Consider the following 18444-nt stretch of genomic DNA (forward strand, 5'->3'; position numbering starts at 1 on the left):
TTTCTTTCTAGTCCTGCTAGTTGTCCTTGGCACTAATATTCTTGCTCATTAACTTCAGGAAGACTTCCAGGAGTAAAGATACATTGGGAAGCGGCTGAAAATAGATCTGAAATCTCAACTTCCCTGGCCTGACCGTGAAATAACCACTAAGTTCAGTTACTGGGTCAAAAATCAATGACAAGAACAGGGGAGGTTTTCAAGTCTTCTATTTTTGCATCAGCCTTTAGTAATGATGGACTCCAAAACCACAACCAAGGAGAAAGGCAACCATTAAGGACAGGAAATACAATATTGGTTTTTGTCTTTTGGCGGGCTGGGTCGGCTGCCTTCCAGCCCGCTGTGGATCCCGGGAACCCGACTGTTCCCTCTAAGGCTGCTTCCCAGACCCTGTCACCTCAGAAACCTTTCCTCCGCGGTCTCTGAGCTGCGTCAGTGCCCGCCCGCAACTCTCCAGTCCCCCTTCTTCAGAGGGCAGCCGTCCTTCTCCCACCCTCGCCGGGTTCCGGGCCCCCCACTCTCGCTCCTCCAGGCGACCCCAGGCCAGGTGGGGATGCACCCCAGGCCGCGGCGGCCCTTCCCGTCCCCGCGCTCGTCCCGACAGTTCCGCGTCTGCGCAGCGGGCGAGGGGCTGGAGCGGGGCCGGCCGGGGAGGCGCAGGATGCGCGGGAGCCAATGGGCACGCTCGGGGGAGCCGGGCAGGCGGCGGCGGCCCGTCGGGCGCGCACTCTCGGGATGGAGGGCGAGCACCGGGCATCTCAGGCGCGCTCCTCGGACCTCCCGTCCGGGGGCGGGGGCGCGGAGAGCCCTGGGGGCGGCGCCCCCTTCGCGGGCAGCAGCGGATCCTCCACCTTGCTGCAGGCCGACGTGCTCGATTTGGAGGAGGACGAGGACGACCTGGAGGTGTTCAGTAAGGTGAGGGCGCGGCGGCGGCGCGTCCCGGGAAAGTTCCAAAGCAACTCTGGGAGTTGCCACCGTTGATCCGGCGGCCACCTGGAACGCGCCTGGCCTCTCCCGGCAGAGCCTCGGAGCTGGAGGTGGGGGAGGTCTCCTTAAACCGCCAGACCCCGGCTGCAGCGGTCCCGGCTCTCAGGGCTGTGCCCTGGCGGGGTTCCGAACCGTAGCCGCTCCCTCTTCTGCACTTTGACCTTCCACTGGGTAGGGCCTTGGCTTCACGGAGTCTGAACAAAGTTGTGATCCCCACCCACGCTTTTTTGATATTTGTCTGCCAGGGACATCTCCTCCAGACAGTTGTCTGAACCCGGGAGGCGGGTAGCTTGAAACTGTCCCCGCTCCTGCCAGCTGCTTTTCGGGCGCGGCCAGCTCTGAACTCGGGGAGGGAGATCACCTGAGTTTAGGGAAATTATTTTTTTTTTAGTGGTGTTGTTTTTGGATTTGAGAGTTGAGTGACACCCAAACTGAGTCTGGAATCCAGTGGGAGTAGGTGCGAGGATATCTCAACAGGAGAAAACGGTCGTGTGTCTAACAGGAAGCTCCTCAGCTGCGGTGCTAAGGGTATTTCAGAGACAAGTACTGCCATCCAACCCACAGCCGGCAGCTTTCGTTTTCCCCTTCCTCTTCCCGCTGGAGGAAATTGTAGGGCTAAAGGCTTTTCCTAACTTGTAATTGGAGGAAAGTCTTGTGGGGGTTAGTGGTAGACTTTTGGTGCGTGTAGACTAGTACTTGATATTTCTTAAAGGTTTTGGGAAAGAAAAATAACTTTCTTTTAGAGTGATTGAAAGACATTCTGGTTTCTCAAGTTGCTAATAGAAGACTTGAGTTCAGATCAGAACAATGTACTAATGACTGAGAAGCAATAGATAATTGTTACCCTGAGATGTTAGTTAAAGCAACTAACCTACTTAACCATTGTCTTTATTCTGGAAGAGAGAACAGTAGCTAGAAAGTGAACCAGCCTAGTCTGGCTCCAAAGAGGAATATGAAAAACTCAGTTTTTTCTTGGTGTTAAATGGAATTGTAGGCCCAGTTGCATTCTAGATATTTGGACACAGTCACAGTTTTGTGCTCTGTTCTATTTAAATTGCAAAACAACGGAATTATGTTTAGTTGTAAAAGGTTAATATTGTCTTTTTATATTACTCACATACTTTATGTTCAAATCAATGACAGTTGGCCAATTGGTTGATTTATTTTTAACCTTCCTTTTTTACATTGCTTTTTAAGTCTATGAATATTAGTCTATGCTTATACATTGTTTTACTTCCAATATTGGGAAGGGGAATGTTGGGATTGGCAACTGTGTATCAGAATCACCTGGAACTGTTTTTAAAACTTGTCAGGTAGTATCTCTTTCCCCAGATTCTCAGGATTCCAGCCAGCTTTTCAGGACCAGTTTTATTGGAGCACTATTGTCAGATGTGGATCTAAGGTGAAACTGATGAAATTTAAGATGCAGAGCTGTTCATTTGTGAGGCCTGTGGGAATATAGGGAATGGCTGAAGTTGTAGATATTGGGTGGGAAGGAATTGACAGGTTGCAACCTGAAGCATTTTAAAGGAATCATTCCTGGTAAATTATCTGATGCACTCTCAGAAAATATATCCATGGCTCCAATTATTTTTTGAGATTTTTTTGTCATTCTAAATAAAAATGTATTTTTCCTCATAATTTTTATTAGTAATTTTGTATTTTCTTATTAAGGTATCTTTCCAAGCTGAGTATGGTGGTGTATGTTTGTAATCTCAGGGACTTGGGAGGATGAGGAAAGGAGCATTGAAGTTGGAGGCCAGCCTCAGCAACTTAAGTGAGACTCTGTCTCTAAATAAATAAGTAAATAAATAAAGGATCAGTGTTAAAGTGCCCCTGGGTTTAATCCCCAGTACAAAAATAAATAAAATAAGGTATCCTTATAAATTGTGTAACCTTCAGTTCTCTGCACCTGGATCCACTGTTTATTAGGGTTGTATAATTGCATTTGCTGAGCACTTAGACAATGTTAAGAACCAACCACTTCTTATAGAAACTGGCCATATAGATAAAAGTAAAGATATAATATTGGTTAAAGTCTAAAAAGAATCCATATTTGGAAAAATTTGAAATTAGCCACTGTATTATATCATAAAGTTAAAAATTTTAAACACTAGTTATAATTAGACAAGCAAATTTAAGAAAGCTTCTGACATTTTTCTTACTCTTTAATCCTCTGTTAACCTATTCTCTGCAGAGTTGTCTAGCCATTGTCTAGCCTACCCTAGGATAGTATCTCCCAATTACTTATGAAGCAGACTATCATTGCCCTTTAATATCTTAAGACTGGCTGCAATCACATCTGTAGTCATCCTGTTCCCTTAGATTGTTTGTGAATATAGCTCAGTGGTAGAGCACTTGTCTAGCATGTGTGAGGCCCTGAGGTTGATCCCTAGCACGAGGGGTGGGGATGTTGAAAGGAATAGACTAGTAGGCTTAATTCCAATCCCCAACTAAGCCATAAAGTGAATTTAGTGTTTTAATAAATACATTGAAAAGAAAGAGGTCTCACTAGAGGCTAACGTTTTATAAGAATAATGTAAAATTTAAGATTATTCTGGTAAATCAGACTCTTTGAGCAAGGTTTTGAAAATAATTCATATTTTTACAGGAAAGGATACTTTTGAAAGAATAGTAGGTTATCATTATTGGGACATTCAGTTTTCCTTTTACTGTAACATTTCTAGTAGTTTAAGGACAGGGTTCTCGCATCAGCCGAACTTTGAAGGTCTTATGGGGGAGGGAAGAAGGAAGCCAGAGAGGCTGAAGAATGGCCAGTTTTGCTTTTTAATAACAGCCTTCTAGCAAGACCTAACTCAGTGTCCCATGAAAACACTTAATCCCTTTTGAGGATAGTACCCCTAGTGTCTTAAGAACCTCCCACTTGGGCCAACTCTTAATGATTCACCACCTATCACTATTGGACATGTGAACCCTTGGAGGAAAATCTTATATCTTACTTGACCGTAGATCCAAACCATACTAGTAGAGGGACCTAACTATGTTATTCAAAAATTCTGTCAAGTACTTTGAAGAAGATATGAGAAACCTACAGATTAATTTTTCACATTTGATTTCTCAGTGTTTCATTTCTATGACATACCTGTATTGGTCATCACTCTGATAAACAGAATTTTTTCCAATGAGAGAATGTAAATGAGGTTTTAATCCAGGGTCTACTTATAGAGTTATGGGCAGAGTTGAGAACAAATAAGGGGTATTGAGGCACTTACAGTCTTGTAGTAACAAAAAGCCATTAGGACCCCTAGCTCTAAAGGGACAAAGAATGGAAATACTGTTGCTGGAACTCAACAGGATCTAGAGTGGTAGGGAAGAGGCCACTTCTTCAGGAACCATATTTACAGAGAGATGTGGTGTTGAAGCCTTGAGGGAATAGGAAGCATGTTCTCTGCTCCTGCCCTCCTTCCTGCTGTCTGTGCCCTGCACTGGTTGAGCTGCTAAAGATATATCTTCCTCAAGGATCAGACTCCTGGATAAGTGGAGGCCGATGGTTAAAACAAAGCATAACTAGTTTAGAACACTATAGCAAAGGGATGGCCACATGCTCTTCCGTAATGTGACCTCCTTCTATCAAGAGGTAAGATCTGTGCTTCTCTCCTTGAATCTGGGGTGGGGTGGAGCCTTTGGGCAGTGATGTTGTGCAGCTTCTAAGCCTAGATCCTAAAAGAAAACAGAGAATTCACTTTGTTCAGTAGGACACTGCTTTCTGAAGCTGCCACTTGAGAAATGCAACCTAAGCCCTCCGTGCTGTGAAGTTACCTTGAGATCATGTGTAAATGCTCTACCAGCAGCCCCATCCAAAGTCCTAGTCCCTGTCTGTCATTAACTTGAAATCTGGCAGATGTTCATGATTACAGCCCTCAGCATCCAGGTACCCTCAGCCATCAAATCTTCACAGTTGAGGCCTCACATGCGGTGAAGAAGAAACAAGCCATTTCTGTTGTGTGCTACCAGAATTCAGAAAACCAGGAATTGTAATAAAATATAAAACACCGAAGTTGTTTTCTACCACTATGTTTAGGGATGGTTTGCTATGTAGCAGTAATAACTATAATAATAGCTAGTAGTCTGTATAACATAGTCAGCCTTCCAAATCTTTTTGTAATTTAGAATAGTGGGTTCAGGGGAAGACTGAAATTTAATTGGGATAAATGTTAACTTCTGAAGAAGAAATCTGTTACTCATTATAAATAAAAATATAACAAAGATATAAGCTTAGTGGTTAGGAGCAGAGATTCTGTAGCTATATTGCCAATATTTGAAATCCTGGCTCCACTGCTTGTTAGCTTTATTTTTTAGGCAAATTATTTCATGCGAATGCCTCATATTTATCATTTGTAAAATGAGGATAAACAGTAAATATGAGGATTGAATGACTTACCAGATGTGTTCCCTTTTCCCTGAAATTTACATTTTGATTCTGGCTCAGTGGCTTTTACCATTTTGATGGTTTAAAATGGTTGGGGGAGAAACCAATAAAACAAAATAAGGCGGATCTAGGACTATTTATATTATACCTCTTCTGGAAATTCCACTCACTGCCATCATAGTTCTCTTAGTATTAGGTACTCTTATATTTCTTTCTTAATGAAATAGAGAAAAGATAAAAAAATCCTCAGATTTTCTCTTTGAATTAGCATATGTAATCAATGATAAAAATTAAAACATAAGGAAAATTCAGAATAAGTTTGAGAAGACCCTTCATAGGGTCATGATCATATTATGTTTAAATATTCCTTGTGGTTTTTTAGTACATGAAAAATTAACATGTATAAATACATGATGTTGAATCTAAACAAACACTATTGTTTTCAAGGTCACATGGTATATTAATTGTACTGTAATCTAACCTGTCCATGCGACTTCTAAAGATCCATTCCACCCTCTGTTTTGAAAAGGGGAGTTGAGTGTCTGTCAGAAATAGCAAAGAAATAACTCATCTTGAGATGCCAATGCTTTGTTATTGATTCTTTGGAACATTGATGGAACCTGAGATGCTATCTGGGAGGATCTTGAATCCATTAGCAGTGCCTTCGATTGCCACAGAAAGAGTAACCATTTTGTCACACATTTCCTATCCATGAAGAAAAATAAAGGATTTCTCTGGTTTTGGTACCATGGCCTTTGAAGAAAGTCTGGGGAAGAACCAAAGTGGTTTAGCTTAGAAAAGACTTGTATTAATTCTTTTAATGACTCTTTATGAGGAGTCATTGTGATTGAGGTGGATTAAATGTTTGTAGTTTTTGAAAGGCAGAAGGGGAAAACTAAGACCACTGGGTTAAAATATTTCTTTTTTCCTAGGGCTGGGGATGGAACCCATGGTCTTGTGCATGCTAGGTAGGAGCTCTACCACTGGGCTGAACTCTCAGTCTACTGGGTAAAAAGTATAGGGAGAAGTTTCAAATCAATTTAAAGAGAGGCTTTCTAACTGAAATTTCCAAAACGAAAAAGATTGCCTCATGCAGTCATGAATTATGTCACTAAAAATGGCTAATACAAGCTGGATGACTAATTGTCCCAGAGGAGAAGATGATGTGACAGTTGACTGTCCTTTTCCATAATTAAGAAGTAGTTACAATGGAATTCTAGCTTACTAAATTTAACTGCAAGAGCAGTGGAAAAATCTTAATTGGATGATCCTACTTATCCCTTCAACTTAATTCCCAAACTGAACTCTATTCCACCATTTCCCAATTCCTAATATTTCCCGTCCCAATCCTGTTGTCCTTTCCATTTAATTTTCTGTTAATGATGTCATAATTCCTTAGGTACCAAGGATAAAATGCTTAACGTTTACCTTTTATTCATCCTACTCACTGACTCTCCATGTCTGCCCATATATATGAAATGTTCCATCAGTTTTACCTTCTTGATGTCTCTGGAATTGGTGCCGTCTTTACAAATGCCTACAGCTGCAATCAGAGCACTTATATGGTTACTTCTGAGAACCATTAATATGGCCTAATGGTCTTCATTCTCCTCCTCATATCTTGCCTCTCTCTGGTGTATCTCATGTGCTTTCAGAGCTCTACTTAGATTGCTCTTCAAGGCTCTTGGTGATCAGACCACACCCTGGCTTTTCTTCCTTCTCCCTCACTACTCTCTTTCCCTCTTCTAGAGCCTCACTCATTACAGAGTGTACCATGAATCAACTATGTTACTTAGGAGCTCGTTAGAATGCAGTCTCAGAACTCGCTCCAGACCCAGTAAATCAGAATCAGTGTCTGAGCAGGATTCCCTGGTGGGTGGTTTATTTTCATCTTACATTTTGCCCAGCATTGGTCCAGAAGTTCTGATCTAGTTTGATTTGCTTGCCACTGCATGAGCTTATTCTGTATTTGTTTACTTTTATAATTATTGCTGCCTCAACAAAATGAAATCCTTTCTGATTTTTTATGGCCCAGTGTAAAACTACCTTTTCCTTTAAAGCCTTCTTCTCTCCCCAGATAGAATTAATTTCTTTCCATTTTGTGCTTTCCAGAATGATGTTTGAATATCACAATGCTTAATACATTTTGCCTTTTAAATAGATGTTTATTTCTCTTCAGTAAAACCATGATTGTCTAGTTCCAATAGACTAAACTTCTTGAAGGTAGGAATGTGGGGACATTACATAATCATGGGATATTTAGATTGCATATTAATCACATACTTACATTAATGAATGACATGGCCTCTGGCTTTGTTTTTTTAGATTTTATAGATCCAGTTATAATAGTAATTTGTTGATGATCTTTCAGAAAATTCAGTTTGTATTGTATTGGTCTTTCCTAGCAGGATACTCTACTGAATAGAATTAAATTCTTAATCAGTGGTGAGTGATATTATTGCTAGATTGGTGCACAGCTCTCTGGACAAGATCTCCTGCTTAGTTTGTATGAGAAGAAATAAATACAAAACATGTGAAACCCAGGGAAATCATTCAGGAATATCTTTTACTTAGAAAAATAAATTGCTTTAAGCTAATAGCACCTGACTCAGGATTTGGTTCCAAGCCACAGAAACCAACTCTGGCAGGAAAGGAGTGAATTGACATTAGGCAGCTCATAGACTAGATCAAAAGGTTGGAAATGCAGGTGCAGAAAGGGAACTACAGTGCTTTCCTGCAGAAACAATGGTGTTTTATTTGTTTTTTATGTTTATTAGGGGCCGTGGAGGAAATTATTATGAATATTTTGGGAAAATGAGGTCAAACCACTCCAGATTTAAATATAATGTACTCTACATATAATATTTTATCCTATGAGCTTTAAAAGTGGAGTTTCATGTTTATATCTTTGAGGATCCAAGCACAACTCTTAATAGCCTTCTATAGTTTTATAAAAACCTAGTAAAAGAAACACATTTGGTAGTTAATGAAATTATGGTTCTCAAAATTAATTTCATTCATGTGCTTATTTATTTCCATTCCATACTTTCTAAAGAAGAAGTAAAACTTAAATATTCACAGTTAACCACCTCACGTATATATTTTTAAGGTTTTCCTTATAAGTAAGTGAAGAATTATGTGATTAAAAAGTTTTATTTATTTTAAATGGAATGTTTGATTAACTCTGGAAGTGTATATATCAGTCATACTTCATGACAGTTACCTATAGTATTGGTAAAAAGGACAATGAAAATCACTAGCAAATATTGACATAAAATCATGAAAGTCCACTTAGATGGTGAAGCCAGTAGTGTTTAAAATTAAAACAAATAATTTTACTATTACTATTTTTACTTTGAGAAATATTTTATGTGGCATGTTTTCTCTTGGTTTCTTTTTGAAGATAACTTTGTGGAGGTATATTTTACGTAGCATAAAATCCACCTGTTTGGGTGAATGAGTTTTTTTCAAGTAAGCTAATCAAGTTGTACAGCCATCCCTGTAACCCTGTTTTAAAACATTCTCATATCAGTAATGAAATCCATCATTGCCCTCTATAATTAATCCCTGTTTTCCCACCCAACCATAGATACCCATTTGCTATTTTTCATCAATCTACTTAGATTTTCTTCCTCACGTCATTTCATATAAATAGAATTATTTAATATGCGGCCTTAATGTCTGCTTTCTTTCAGTTAGCATTACATTTTTGAGGTTCACTTTTGTGGTAATTTTTATCATAATTTTAAATTTTTTGGTATAAGAAGCAAGAGTTTTTCTTGTTGTTGTTTTTTAATATTGGGGATTGAACCTGGGGCCCTGAACATGCTAGGTAGTTGCTCTACCATTGAGCTGTGTCCCCATCCTCAAGAGTTCTTGTTCAAAAATGAAAAATAGCTTCATTAAAAATGAAATATGAAGAATAACAAAGTCTGTTTAGAATTAAGTTGAAAACCTTACTGTGTGTGACAAAAATACATGGTAAATTCTTGTCATATGAATGTTGAAAATTGGAAGAAAAAAATTCCAAATTTGTTCTATTCTACTATTTCTGAGAAATCTTTTTAACCTGTTTGAACATTAAATATTACCTTCATCAGCTCTAAGTTATGCTGCAGTATAACACCTGAATATCTAGTGGCTTACCTACAATAAACATTTGCTTCTTAGTTGTATATCTTTTAGGGGACTCAGCTGTGATTCTGTTGTAGACTTTGAGTCTGTTCCCCTTAGTCATGTGCATTTCAGGAGGCAGACTAAGGAGTGACTTCTAACTGGGACACCATTCCTGTGGCAGAGGGAAAAGAATGCATGTGCTGGTGGAAAGAGGCAGCAGCTCTCACATCTTCTGCCCAGATGTGTTCATTGTCTAGAGCAAGTCACTGACCAAACCTATTGGAGTAGGAGAATTACTGAAAATTGCCCAGCAATTAGCCAGCAGGTATAATCCTCTCAAAGGAAGAATAATCATGCTATCTCCAACAATGGTTTTGTGGCCAAGTTATAGGCAAATAGCTGGTTAGACCTTTCAGCATAAAGAAAACCAAATTTCTAATAGAGCGTTAAACATAAAAAAAGGAAATTTTCCATTAGTTAAGAGATTATCCAAGCGAAATTGAGATAAGCAGTATTGCATTAGTTATGATGAGTAACCTCTAACAGACTAATGCTAATAAATAGTCTGAATAAGACCATAGAGATGCTGAGCAAGCTCTAGCTGGATAAGAAATGTCTTCTTTTGGATTTTCAGGTACAACATTCATCATGGAGTTCTTCCCTCGCTGTTTTTTTTTTAATTTTTTATTGTTGGTTGTTCAAAACATTACATAGTTCTTGACATATCATATTTCATACTTTGATTCAAGTGGGTTATGAACTCCCATTTTTACCCCATATACAGATTGCAGAATCACATCAGTTACACATCCATTGATTTACATATTGCCATACTAGTGTCTGTTGTGTTCTGCTGCCTTTCCTATCCTCTACTATCCCCCCTCCCCTCACTGTTTTAAAGACTTACAAGATAAAGACATGAATACTTGAAATTCTGACAGAGTAAATGTGACAATTAAGCTTTGTTGGTTATTCCCTCATTAAAGCCCATGTTGGAGTCTGGCATGTCCTTTTTTTGTCCTTGAGTATTTCAACCCTTTTCTGCCATGGGCTTGCTGGTCTTGGACTAGACTTCTCATCCCTCAGTATTTTACATAGCTGGCTGCTTTTCACCTTACCTCCTGAAAGCCTCCCTGAATGCAGCTACCAACAGCATTCTTCCTGCTCTTACTCCCTATATATCAATGCTTAGTCTCTAGTCTTGTTTTTATCTGGAATTATCTAATTTATTGAGGTGTTGATTTGTTTCTTGTCTGTACCTCCTTTGTGTTAGCTTTTCATCCCTGTGACTATAATACCTGACATGAACAATTTAGAAGAGGAAAAGTTCATTTTGGTTCACAGTTTCTGAGATGCCAGTTCATGATTGGCTGACTCTATCACTCTAGGCCTGAGATGAGGTGAAGCTTCATGGCAGAAGGGCATGGCAGAGGGAAGCTGCTCACCTCATGGTAGCCAGGAAGCAGAGAGAAAGCTGGAACCAGAGATCAAAATACATAATGCCTAAGACATGCCCTAGTGACCCATTTCCTCCAGCCGTGCCTCATCTGTCTGTTGTTTCCATGCAGTAATCCATTCAAATTTTTAACCCATCAAATAAATTAATCCACTGATGAAGTTATCTCTCTCATAATCTAATTATTTCACTTTCTTCATTAACACAGAAGCTTTGGGGGGATACCCATATCCAAACTGTAACATTCTTTTCAACCAACTCAAAGTATAAGCTTCACAAAAACAGGACCCCTGCCATACTTGACCATGGTTTTGTTCTCTGCCCAGGGCCTTTGACATAGCTGGCCTTTAGTGAACATTTGCTAAAGGAAATAAAATTACTATTTTAGGTGCTTTGTGCATGTGTTTAACTCAATGAAATTAAGAGATACGTGGTTTTGTAAAAATTATTAGAATTCCTAAGCCAGAAGCTTATTTAATTATAAAATATGGATATAAAATAATACTTACTTTCATCAAGTTGTTCAGAGGATTAAATAAATTAATGGACATATTAACTGTTGCAAAGGCACAATTGTTGGTACTTAGGAAACTGAGTATTCACTTACACGTTGAGTAAGATGAATGGTTTTGACTTAGGTAAACTCCCACTTTGATTTGTAATGAGATCTTCAGAGAATCACAAACATATACTTGTTTCTATCTTTACAGGGCTTGTATTTGTTTAATGCAAGACATTATGGTACTATATGGATGATCTTGATGGAGCTATATATTTCAGCTTCTTAGATACATGCAGAAAATATATATAAAAAAATCCTTTCAGGTAGTCAGAGAAGGCACCATTGGGATAAAATTTAGGAGGATTCTTACTTTTTATTGAAGTAATCAGAGCATGTTTTTCCATTTTTGAGAGTAATGCCAAAATTCTGGTAATTGCTTCTTAAATGTACGTGTGTAATTCCTTCTTGGGTGAGTCATTACCTGTACTATCTGCTTGTCAATTTAGAATTACCCGGGGATAAGAGTATTTGGTGCATCTCTTTTAATCCCAAACTGGTTTTTCTAATATATGTGTGAAATGAGTAAGTACACATTAAGACTCTTCAGGAATGCCTAGTACATTTGTTACTGGAGATAGATATTGACACAGTTCAACCTTTTCCTGGGGAATGTCTATAAAAGCCACCTTTTGGTTGAAGGGACTACTTTTAGTTTAATGCAGGCCAGGATTGATTTTAGCCACACCTAGTAAGTGCACAGCTGGCTGGCTGCGCCCCTTAGGAACCCTTTCTGGACACACTCCTGGGTTGAGTCTGTTGTGTTATCTGTGTACAGCACAAGCCTTCAGCCTCCTTAGCAGTTCTGGTTAGAATATTTTTTCCTGGCTCATTCTGCTCCAGTCTGTGGTCTCTGGATCCACTGTTGGCTGATTCTACATTTCCTGTGTGTATCCAGTACCTTGGGCTTGCTTTAAGAAAGGTTCCATACACCCTCTTTCCTTGGTAGACTCAGCATTTATGGTTTGAAGGATCTTTGATTGGCAGCAATGTGACTATTGAGGCACACATGTGAGTGCATCAGCGTGTTTGAATACACACTTAGTGAGGGACCTTAATATAACTTTCAGCCCTAACCCCCTAACCTTTTAGTTGTTCTTTGTCTTTCTTATATGTGCAGTAGTCTTTATTGAGGTGAATAAAAACATTGATTTCTGAATGTGTGTGTTTGTGTGCTCATGTGTGTCTAAGTGTTAAGAAAGAAAGAAACAAAGAAAGAAAAACGCTTAACAGAAATGCAAATGCTGAAAGTTTGAAATTTACCTTCTGCCAATTTGCCAGGCATTAAAAGGACTTTACTTTTGTTTCTAAGTTCCATGAGAAACCTGGGCAAAGAAAATTAATGCATACTTTCCCCGTAATCAAGACCATATCGTTGCTGGTGTGTTGCTGCACACCTATGACTCTAGCTACTTGAGACTGAGGCAAGAGGATTGCAAGTTTGAGGGACAACTTAGGGAGACTCTGTCCCAAATAAAAAAGGGCTGAGGGGGTAATTCAGTGGTAGAGTATCCCTGGGATCAGTACCCAGTACTGCAAACAAGAAAAAATTATTATTATTGTTCTACTTAAACATACTTTTTAAAAACTTTTAAAATAATTCTTATGGAATATTCTGATGCATATAATAGTATATAAATATCTATATACATATTTTATTGTTATTTATAGAACATCTATAGTGTAAAGCAAGGGCAGCAGCCTGTGGACCAAATGTGGTTTTGTAAACAACATTTTAAACATTTTATAAGCATATAGCCACACCCATCCTTTTAAATTTTATTTTAGGTACCCGGGTCTTAATCTAGGGCCAATTTACTTGAGCAACATCCCTACCCCCTTTTCTAAAATCTTTTGAGACAGTCTCACAAAGTTGTTTAGGGTCTCACTAAGTTGCTGAGGCTGGCCTTGAACTTGAGATCCTCTTTTCTCAGCCTCCAGAGGCCCTGAGATTACAGGCTTGGGCCAACTCACCCAGCCCCACATCCATTCTTTTATGTATTGTCTCTGACCTGTCACACCACAGTGACCAAATTGAAAAATTTTAAGACAGACCATATGGCCCTGGAAGCCCCAAATATTTGCTGTTTATTTTGTTCCTTACAGATAATGTTTGCAGACTCCTGGTAATAGAAGAATAAAATTGACATCCATGAACCAATCCCCAGCAGAAGAAATAGAAAATTCAAATATTTTAACATAACTGTACTACCTCCCCAAATGATTCTATTTAGTTAAAAAACAACAAAAACAAAACAAAAAACCCCAAGTAGTCTGAAATCCATATTTGCCATTGATTTGTTATTGTATATATTTTGAAGCAGTATATTTTAAAGATTTGTGTTCTTTTGGACTTTGCATGTTTTAGGACTTTTAAAAACTCTACACTCCTGTGTGAAATCTTTTATGATTTACTATTCTTTTCTCCTAATACTTAGTTCATGGGATTACTCCGTGTCATTGCACAAGGTTGTAGTTAATTTTCATTGCTGTGTAGTACACATACCCTTGTATGCATATGCCACAATTTATATATCCATTCTTTTGTTTCTAGAACTTTTTTTCTAGTTTCCAACAGTGCTGCCTTGAATGTACTTGTACTTCCTCAGGTTTTGTGTTCTATATAGGTATATATTAATCATAGACATTTATTTACTTGCTTTAGATTAATATTTAATTTCATGAGAAACTGAAAAGAGTAAATTCACTGATGACTTCCGGGGATCAGTATCATATTTTGATATAAGTTTGATTTATTGGCAGTTAGAAGGTCAAATCCCGGTTTCTCCACTTAATAGCAGTTAGAATTTGAAAATGGAATTTAACCTATTTCCTCATCAGAAAACCAGGAGTCAAAGAGTTCTTGCCAACAGTATTTCTAGCTAGTTAAGAAGGGAGAATAATGCTGAGTGTGGAAGTAAACACCTGTAATTTAAGCTACTCAGGAGGCTGAGATAGGAGGATCTCAAATTTGAGGTGAGCTTTGGCAAGGCAATAAGACCCTCTCTCAAAATAAAAATTAAAAAAATAAAAAGGGCTGGAAATGTAGCTCAGGGCAGAGTGCCCTGGTTTCAATCGGTAGTATCAAGAGACAGGGGGATGAAGAATAAAGAAAAGGAAAAAGGGGAAAATATATTCCCTGGGATTGTGGTGAGGTTAACATAATTCATATAAAGCTTTTAAGAAGGCATTGTGCACATCACTTTCATTACCATTTTTGTGCTCATTTCAATCTTCCTTAATCCAAGGTGAAGTATGACCTTTCTAAGGAGTTGAAAGTGTGAAACTGAAACTCAGAAAAGTGACTTGGCCAAGTTCACACAACTGGTATATAATCTAAGCTTGGATTAAGGTTAACTCTTTTTTTTTTTAATTAAAGATATCATTCCTTACTTTGTTTTCTGTTGCTATTGTAGGATACCAATTATACTGGCCAATTTATAAAGAGAAGAGATTTATTTTGATTCATGGTTCTGGAGGTTGGAAAATCCAACACTGAGTGACCATATCTGGTGAAGACCTTTTTGATGCTTTGACTCATAGTGGAGAGGGGCAGGACAAGAGGGCATATTCAAAGAAAGAAGAGGATACCAGGAGCTGACCTGCTTTACAACAATCTGCTATGGAGAGAAGTAACTTAGTCCTGAGATAATTACACAAAGACCTTTCATGGGGGCAGTTCCTTCATGACCTAATCACTTTTTAAAGGACCCACCACCACTCAATACTATTATATTGGCAATTAACTGTTAACATGACTTTTGGTGGGAACAAAGCATAGTCAAACCATAGCATGACGGTTTTTATTTTATTTAATTAATTTATTTTGTCAGAAGGAAAAATTATGTGCAAAATTTCTTTGGTCAGTGCGTGGCTCCCTAGTGCATGAAACCAAAGAAAGCACAAGTGTATTTGAGTTAGCACTGTTCAAAAGTTGAAGAAATAAGAACGAATGGATAAAGGAACTGTGGTATGTGCATGCAAGGGTGTCTCTGCTACATGGCAATGGAAATTATGTCAAACAAGATTAGAGTGTTGTATGCCCCTTTATAGAACATGACAGGCTGGCTTTTCCCCCAATCACATTTTCAGCAGTGTTCTGCAGAAGGCCTTTCTCATTTATTATTATTATTATAAGCAGGCAGATTGGAAGGATTTGTAAACCAAAACACAGCTGGTAGGTCTAAATTTAGGCCTATCAAGATGAGTGTCCCTCTTCCCAACATGGTTTCTCAAACTCCTTCCACTTTAAGTTGCTGTTTTTCCAGATGTCTCTTGGTGTGCATGTTTCTTGTGCATCAGCAATTTTATTTGCATGGCCTTTTCATGCCAGTATTCTGATTTATCACACTTCTCACATTGATTTTTTTCTTCCTTCTACTTGTAAAAAGAAAATAGCTGTTTGTGCACAGATGGTGGATGCAATTTAGTATTATCAGAGTAATTCATGTTATATTTATGAGATGTTCCTCAGTAGCATTTTAGTGAGGGATGTTAAGGAAGAACATATCTGGTAGAGGTCATATCTCACCTTGTAACTGGTTTCATTTGATGTTTATCTCCCGAGTGTTCAGATATCGACTAAATGTCATTTATTTTAAATTTCAGCTGTGTTTTATTTATTTCAGGAGTAAAACTATGGAAACATCTAATAGCATAAAGCAGGGGTGGCAATAACCCTTTTTCAGAAATTACTAGAGTTGTTATTAGTCTTTAAAAATAAATGAATGATTAGAGTAAAGATGAAATATTTGAGGTGTGGTATCTCTCTTCCTTTCTACCCTTACCTCCAACTTCAGGTTTTTATCGTGCACAACTCTAGCTGCAGATATGCTATTTTAGTTTGCTAGGGCTGCTGTAACAAAGTACCAGAGACAGAGTATCTTAAACAACAGAAATTAGTTGACTTTCAGTTCTGGAGAATGGAAGTCCAAGATCAGGATGTTGGCAGGGTTGCTTCCTCCTATCTGTTCTAGGCCTCTCAGCTTGGCTGGTATGAAAACAGCTGTCTTCTCCCTGGTTTTCTTTGCATTCTCTTTCCTCTGAGCATGTTTCTGTGTCCAAATTTCCCCTTTTTGCAAAGATACCAGTTATAAAAATAACTACAGACCACTTTAATGAGACCTCATTTTAACTTAATCACATCTATAAAGACCTTATTTCCAAATAAGGTTACATTCTGAGGTACAGTTGATTATAGGACTTAAACATGAATTCTAAGGGAACACAATTTGGTCTGTAACAAATGCTTATAATAAACCAAGAGTAACAACAGGAAAACTTACACTTAATTTGTAAATCATTTTGGCAATACATTCCAATCTCATGCTAACACTGTTCTAATCCACTCATTTCAGTAAAGTTACTGAAATGGTTTTCCTTACAATGGATGTATTGTTTCGGAGTAAGGATAAAATACAATGAATTCTCACAATATACAGAGCTTTTTTTTCTCTATTTTGCACATTCAGATCTCAGCCTGAAAGCAACTCAAGGTTTTCTTGGTTTTGTGTGTGTGCATTTCACTATGGTAGCTGTTGGAACAGTACTAAATGTGATTTAAAAAGCAGAAATTTGTCATACAGATAATTTCCCTTTTGTACTGATTTCTTGAAGGAAAAATGAAAAGTTGTGTTTTCATCATTTAAAAGACTAAGATAATGGGCATGTATCCAAATGTTGGAGGCGGTAGAGGATAAGAGAGACAGAGAGTGATTGTGGAGGTGAGACCTCTGTTTAGAAAGAACAAATTTTGATGATCCATTTCTCCTGAAAAGCATCTACCACAAAAGGTTAAATGCAGCTCTTTTTGGTTAATTGCTTCTTTGCTTCTTTTCACACACTTATTTTCTTTAGTTATTCATGTCCAAATGTAAATTTTAAAAGTATTGTCTGTGTCTGTGTATTTTCTTCCCCCATCCCCCCCCCCCTTTTTTTTCAGCGTGAATATAAAACACTTTGGATAGTCAGTTTTATTGAGGTTTTAGGAATGTTTGAGTGATTCATAGTAATTTAAATCCTTCTGCTGAAATCTTAGATGTTGCTAAATTTCAGCCTGTAATTTTCCTCCTTTGCCAGATATCGAAACGTATTTTTGTGACACCACACACTACACTCACTGGAATCGTGAGCCTTTGAAAATTCATGCAGATCTTTCCCACTCTACAAAAGGGTGCATTTTAAGCTGAAGAAATGGAATGCTAAATTATGTAGTAGGTAAAAGAAGTGGGTTGTGGTGAGTTGGGAGGGTGAATATGAAAGATGCCAGAGCACATGGCAGCATCAGTGAAATTGAAAGTACATGTGCCTGTCATATTGAAATATGTCTGCTTAAAAAACTCCTGTTTATATGAAATAGTTTTTGAGAGAGATTTTTGTACATGCTGATTGCACATTTATTTGTAAGTTCTGAATTCTGTTAATGGTTGCTTAGTTTTCCTTTGTGTTAGCATCCCATACTTGCATTGGGACAGTCTTATTTTCATTGGTTCTGATGTATTTTTGCATATTTTTTTTATTTAACTGTGCAACCTTGATGAGTTAAGGAAAAATGATCAAATGTAATCTGAAGTCTTCTGCCCCATTCAACTCTTCTATCACCATGATTTCCTATCTCTGAACATATCATGGACAATGTTGACTCTAACAGATTTCACATTTTTTCTGATTATGAAATAATATATGTTTGTTTAAGAATATTTGGAGAATGCAAAAAGTCACATAGAAAAATATGAAAATCAACAGCAGTCCCAGCATTTGGAATAACTTCTGTTTATATATATATATATATATATTTTATTTTATTTTATTTTATTTTATTTTTTTGCTGAATAGCTTGTAAGTTCTCCCCTTCTTTCCCTCCCTCTTCTTTCTTCTTTCTCCCAGTCATACACCTACTAATATATAGTGAAACCTGGTTGTGCATGGATTTATAACATG

General features: G+C 38.0%; 1 protein-coding gene across 1 annotated transcript in view; it reads left to right on the top strand.

Annotated features, from left to right (window-relative positions):
• The first annotated feature begins 699 nt into the window (after positions 1-699).
• The window catches only part of Snx7 (sorting nexin 7), an 82766-nt gene continuing 65021 nt past the window's right edge, over positions 700-18444 (top strand). Inside the window, exon 1 of the mRNA XM_046462347.1 lies at positions 700-912. Coding sequence (XP_046318303.1) covers positions 733-912 — 180 coding nt within the window. The 5' untranslated portion in view covers positions 700-732. The remainder of the gene's footprint in view (positions 913-18444) is intronic.

Source organism: Marmota monax, unplaced genomic scaffold (genome assembly GCF_021218885.2).
Source record: "Marmota monax isolate L192 unplaced genomic scaffold, Marmota_monax_Labrador192_F-V1.1 WCK01_AAM20220418_F8-fsc00070, whole genome shotgun sequence".
Lineage (NCBI taxonomy): Eukaryota > Metazoa > Chordata > Mammalia > Rodentia > Sciuridae > Marmota > Marmota monax.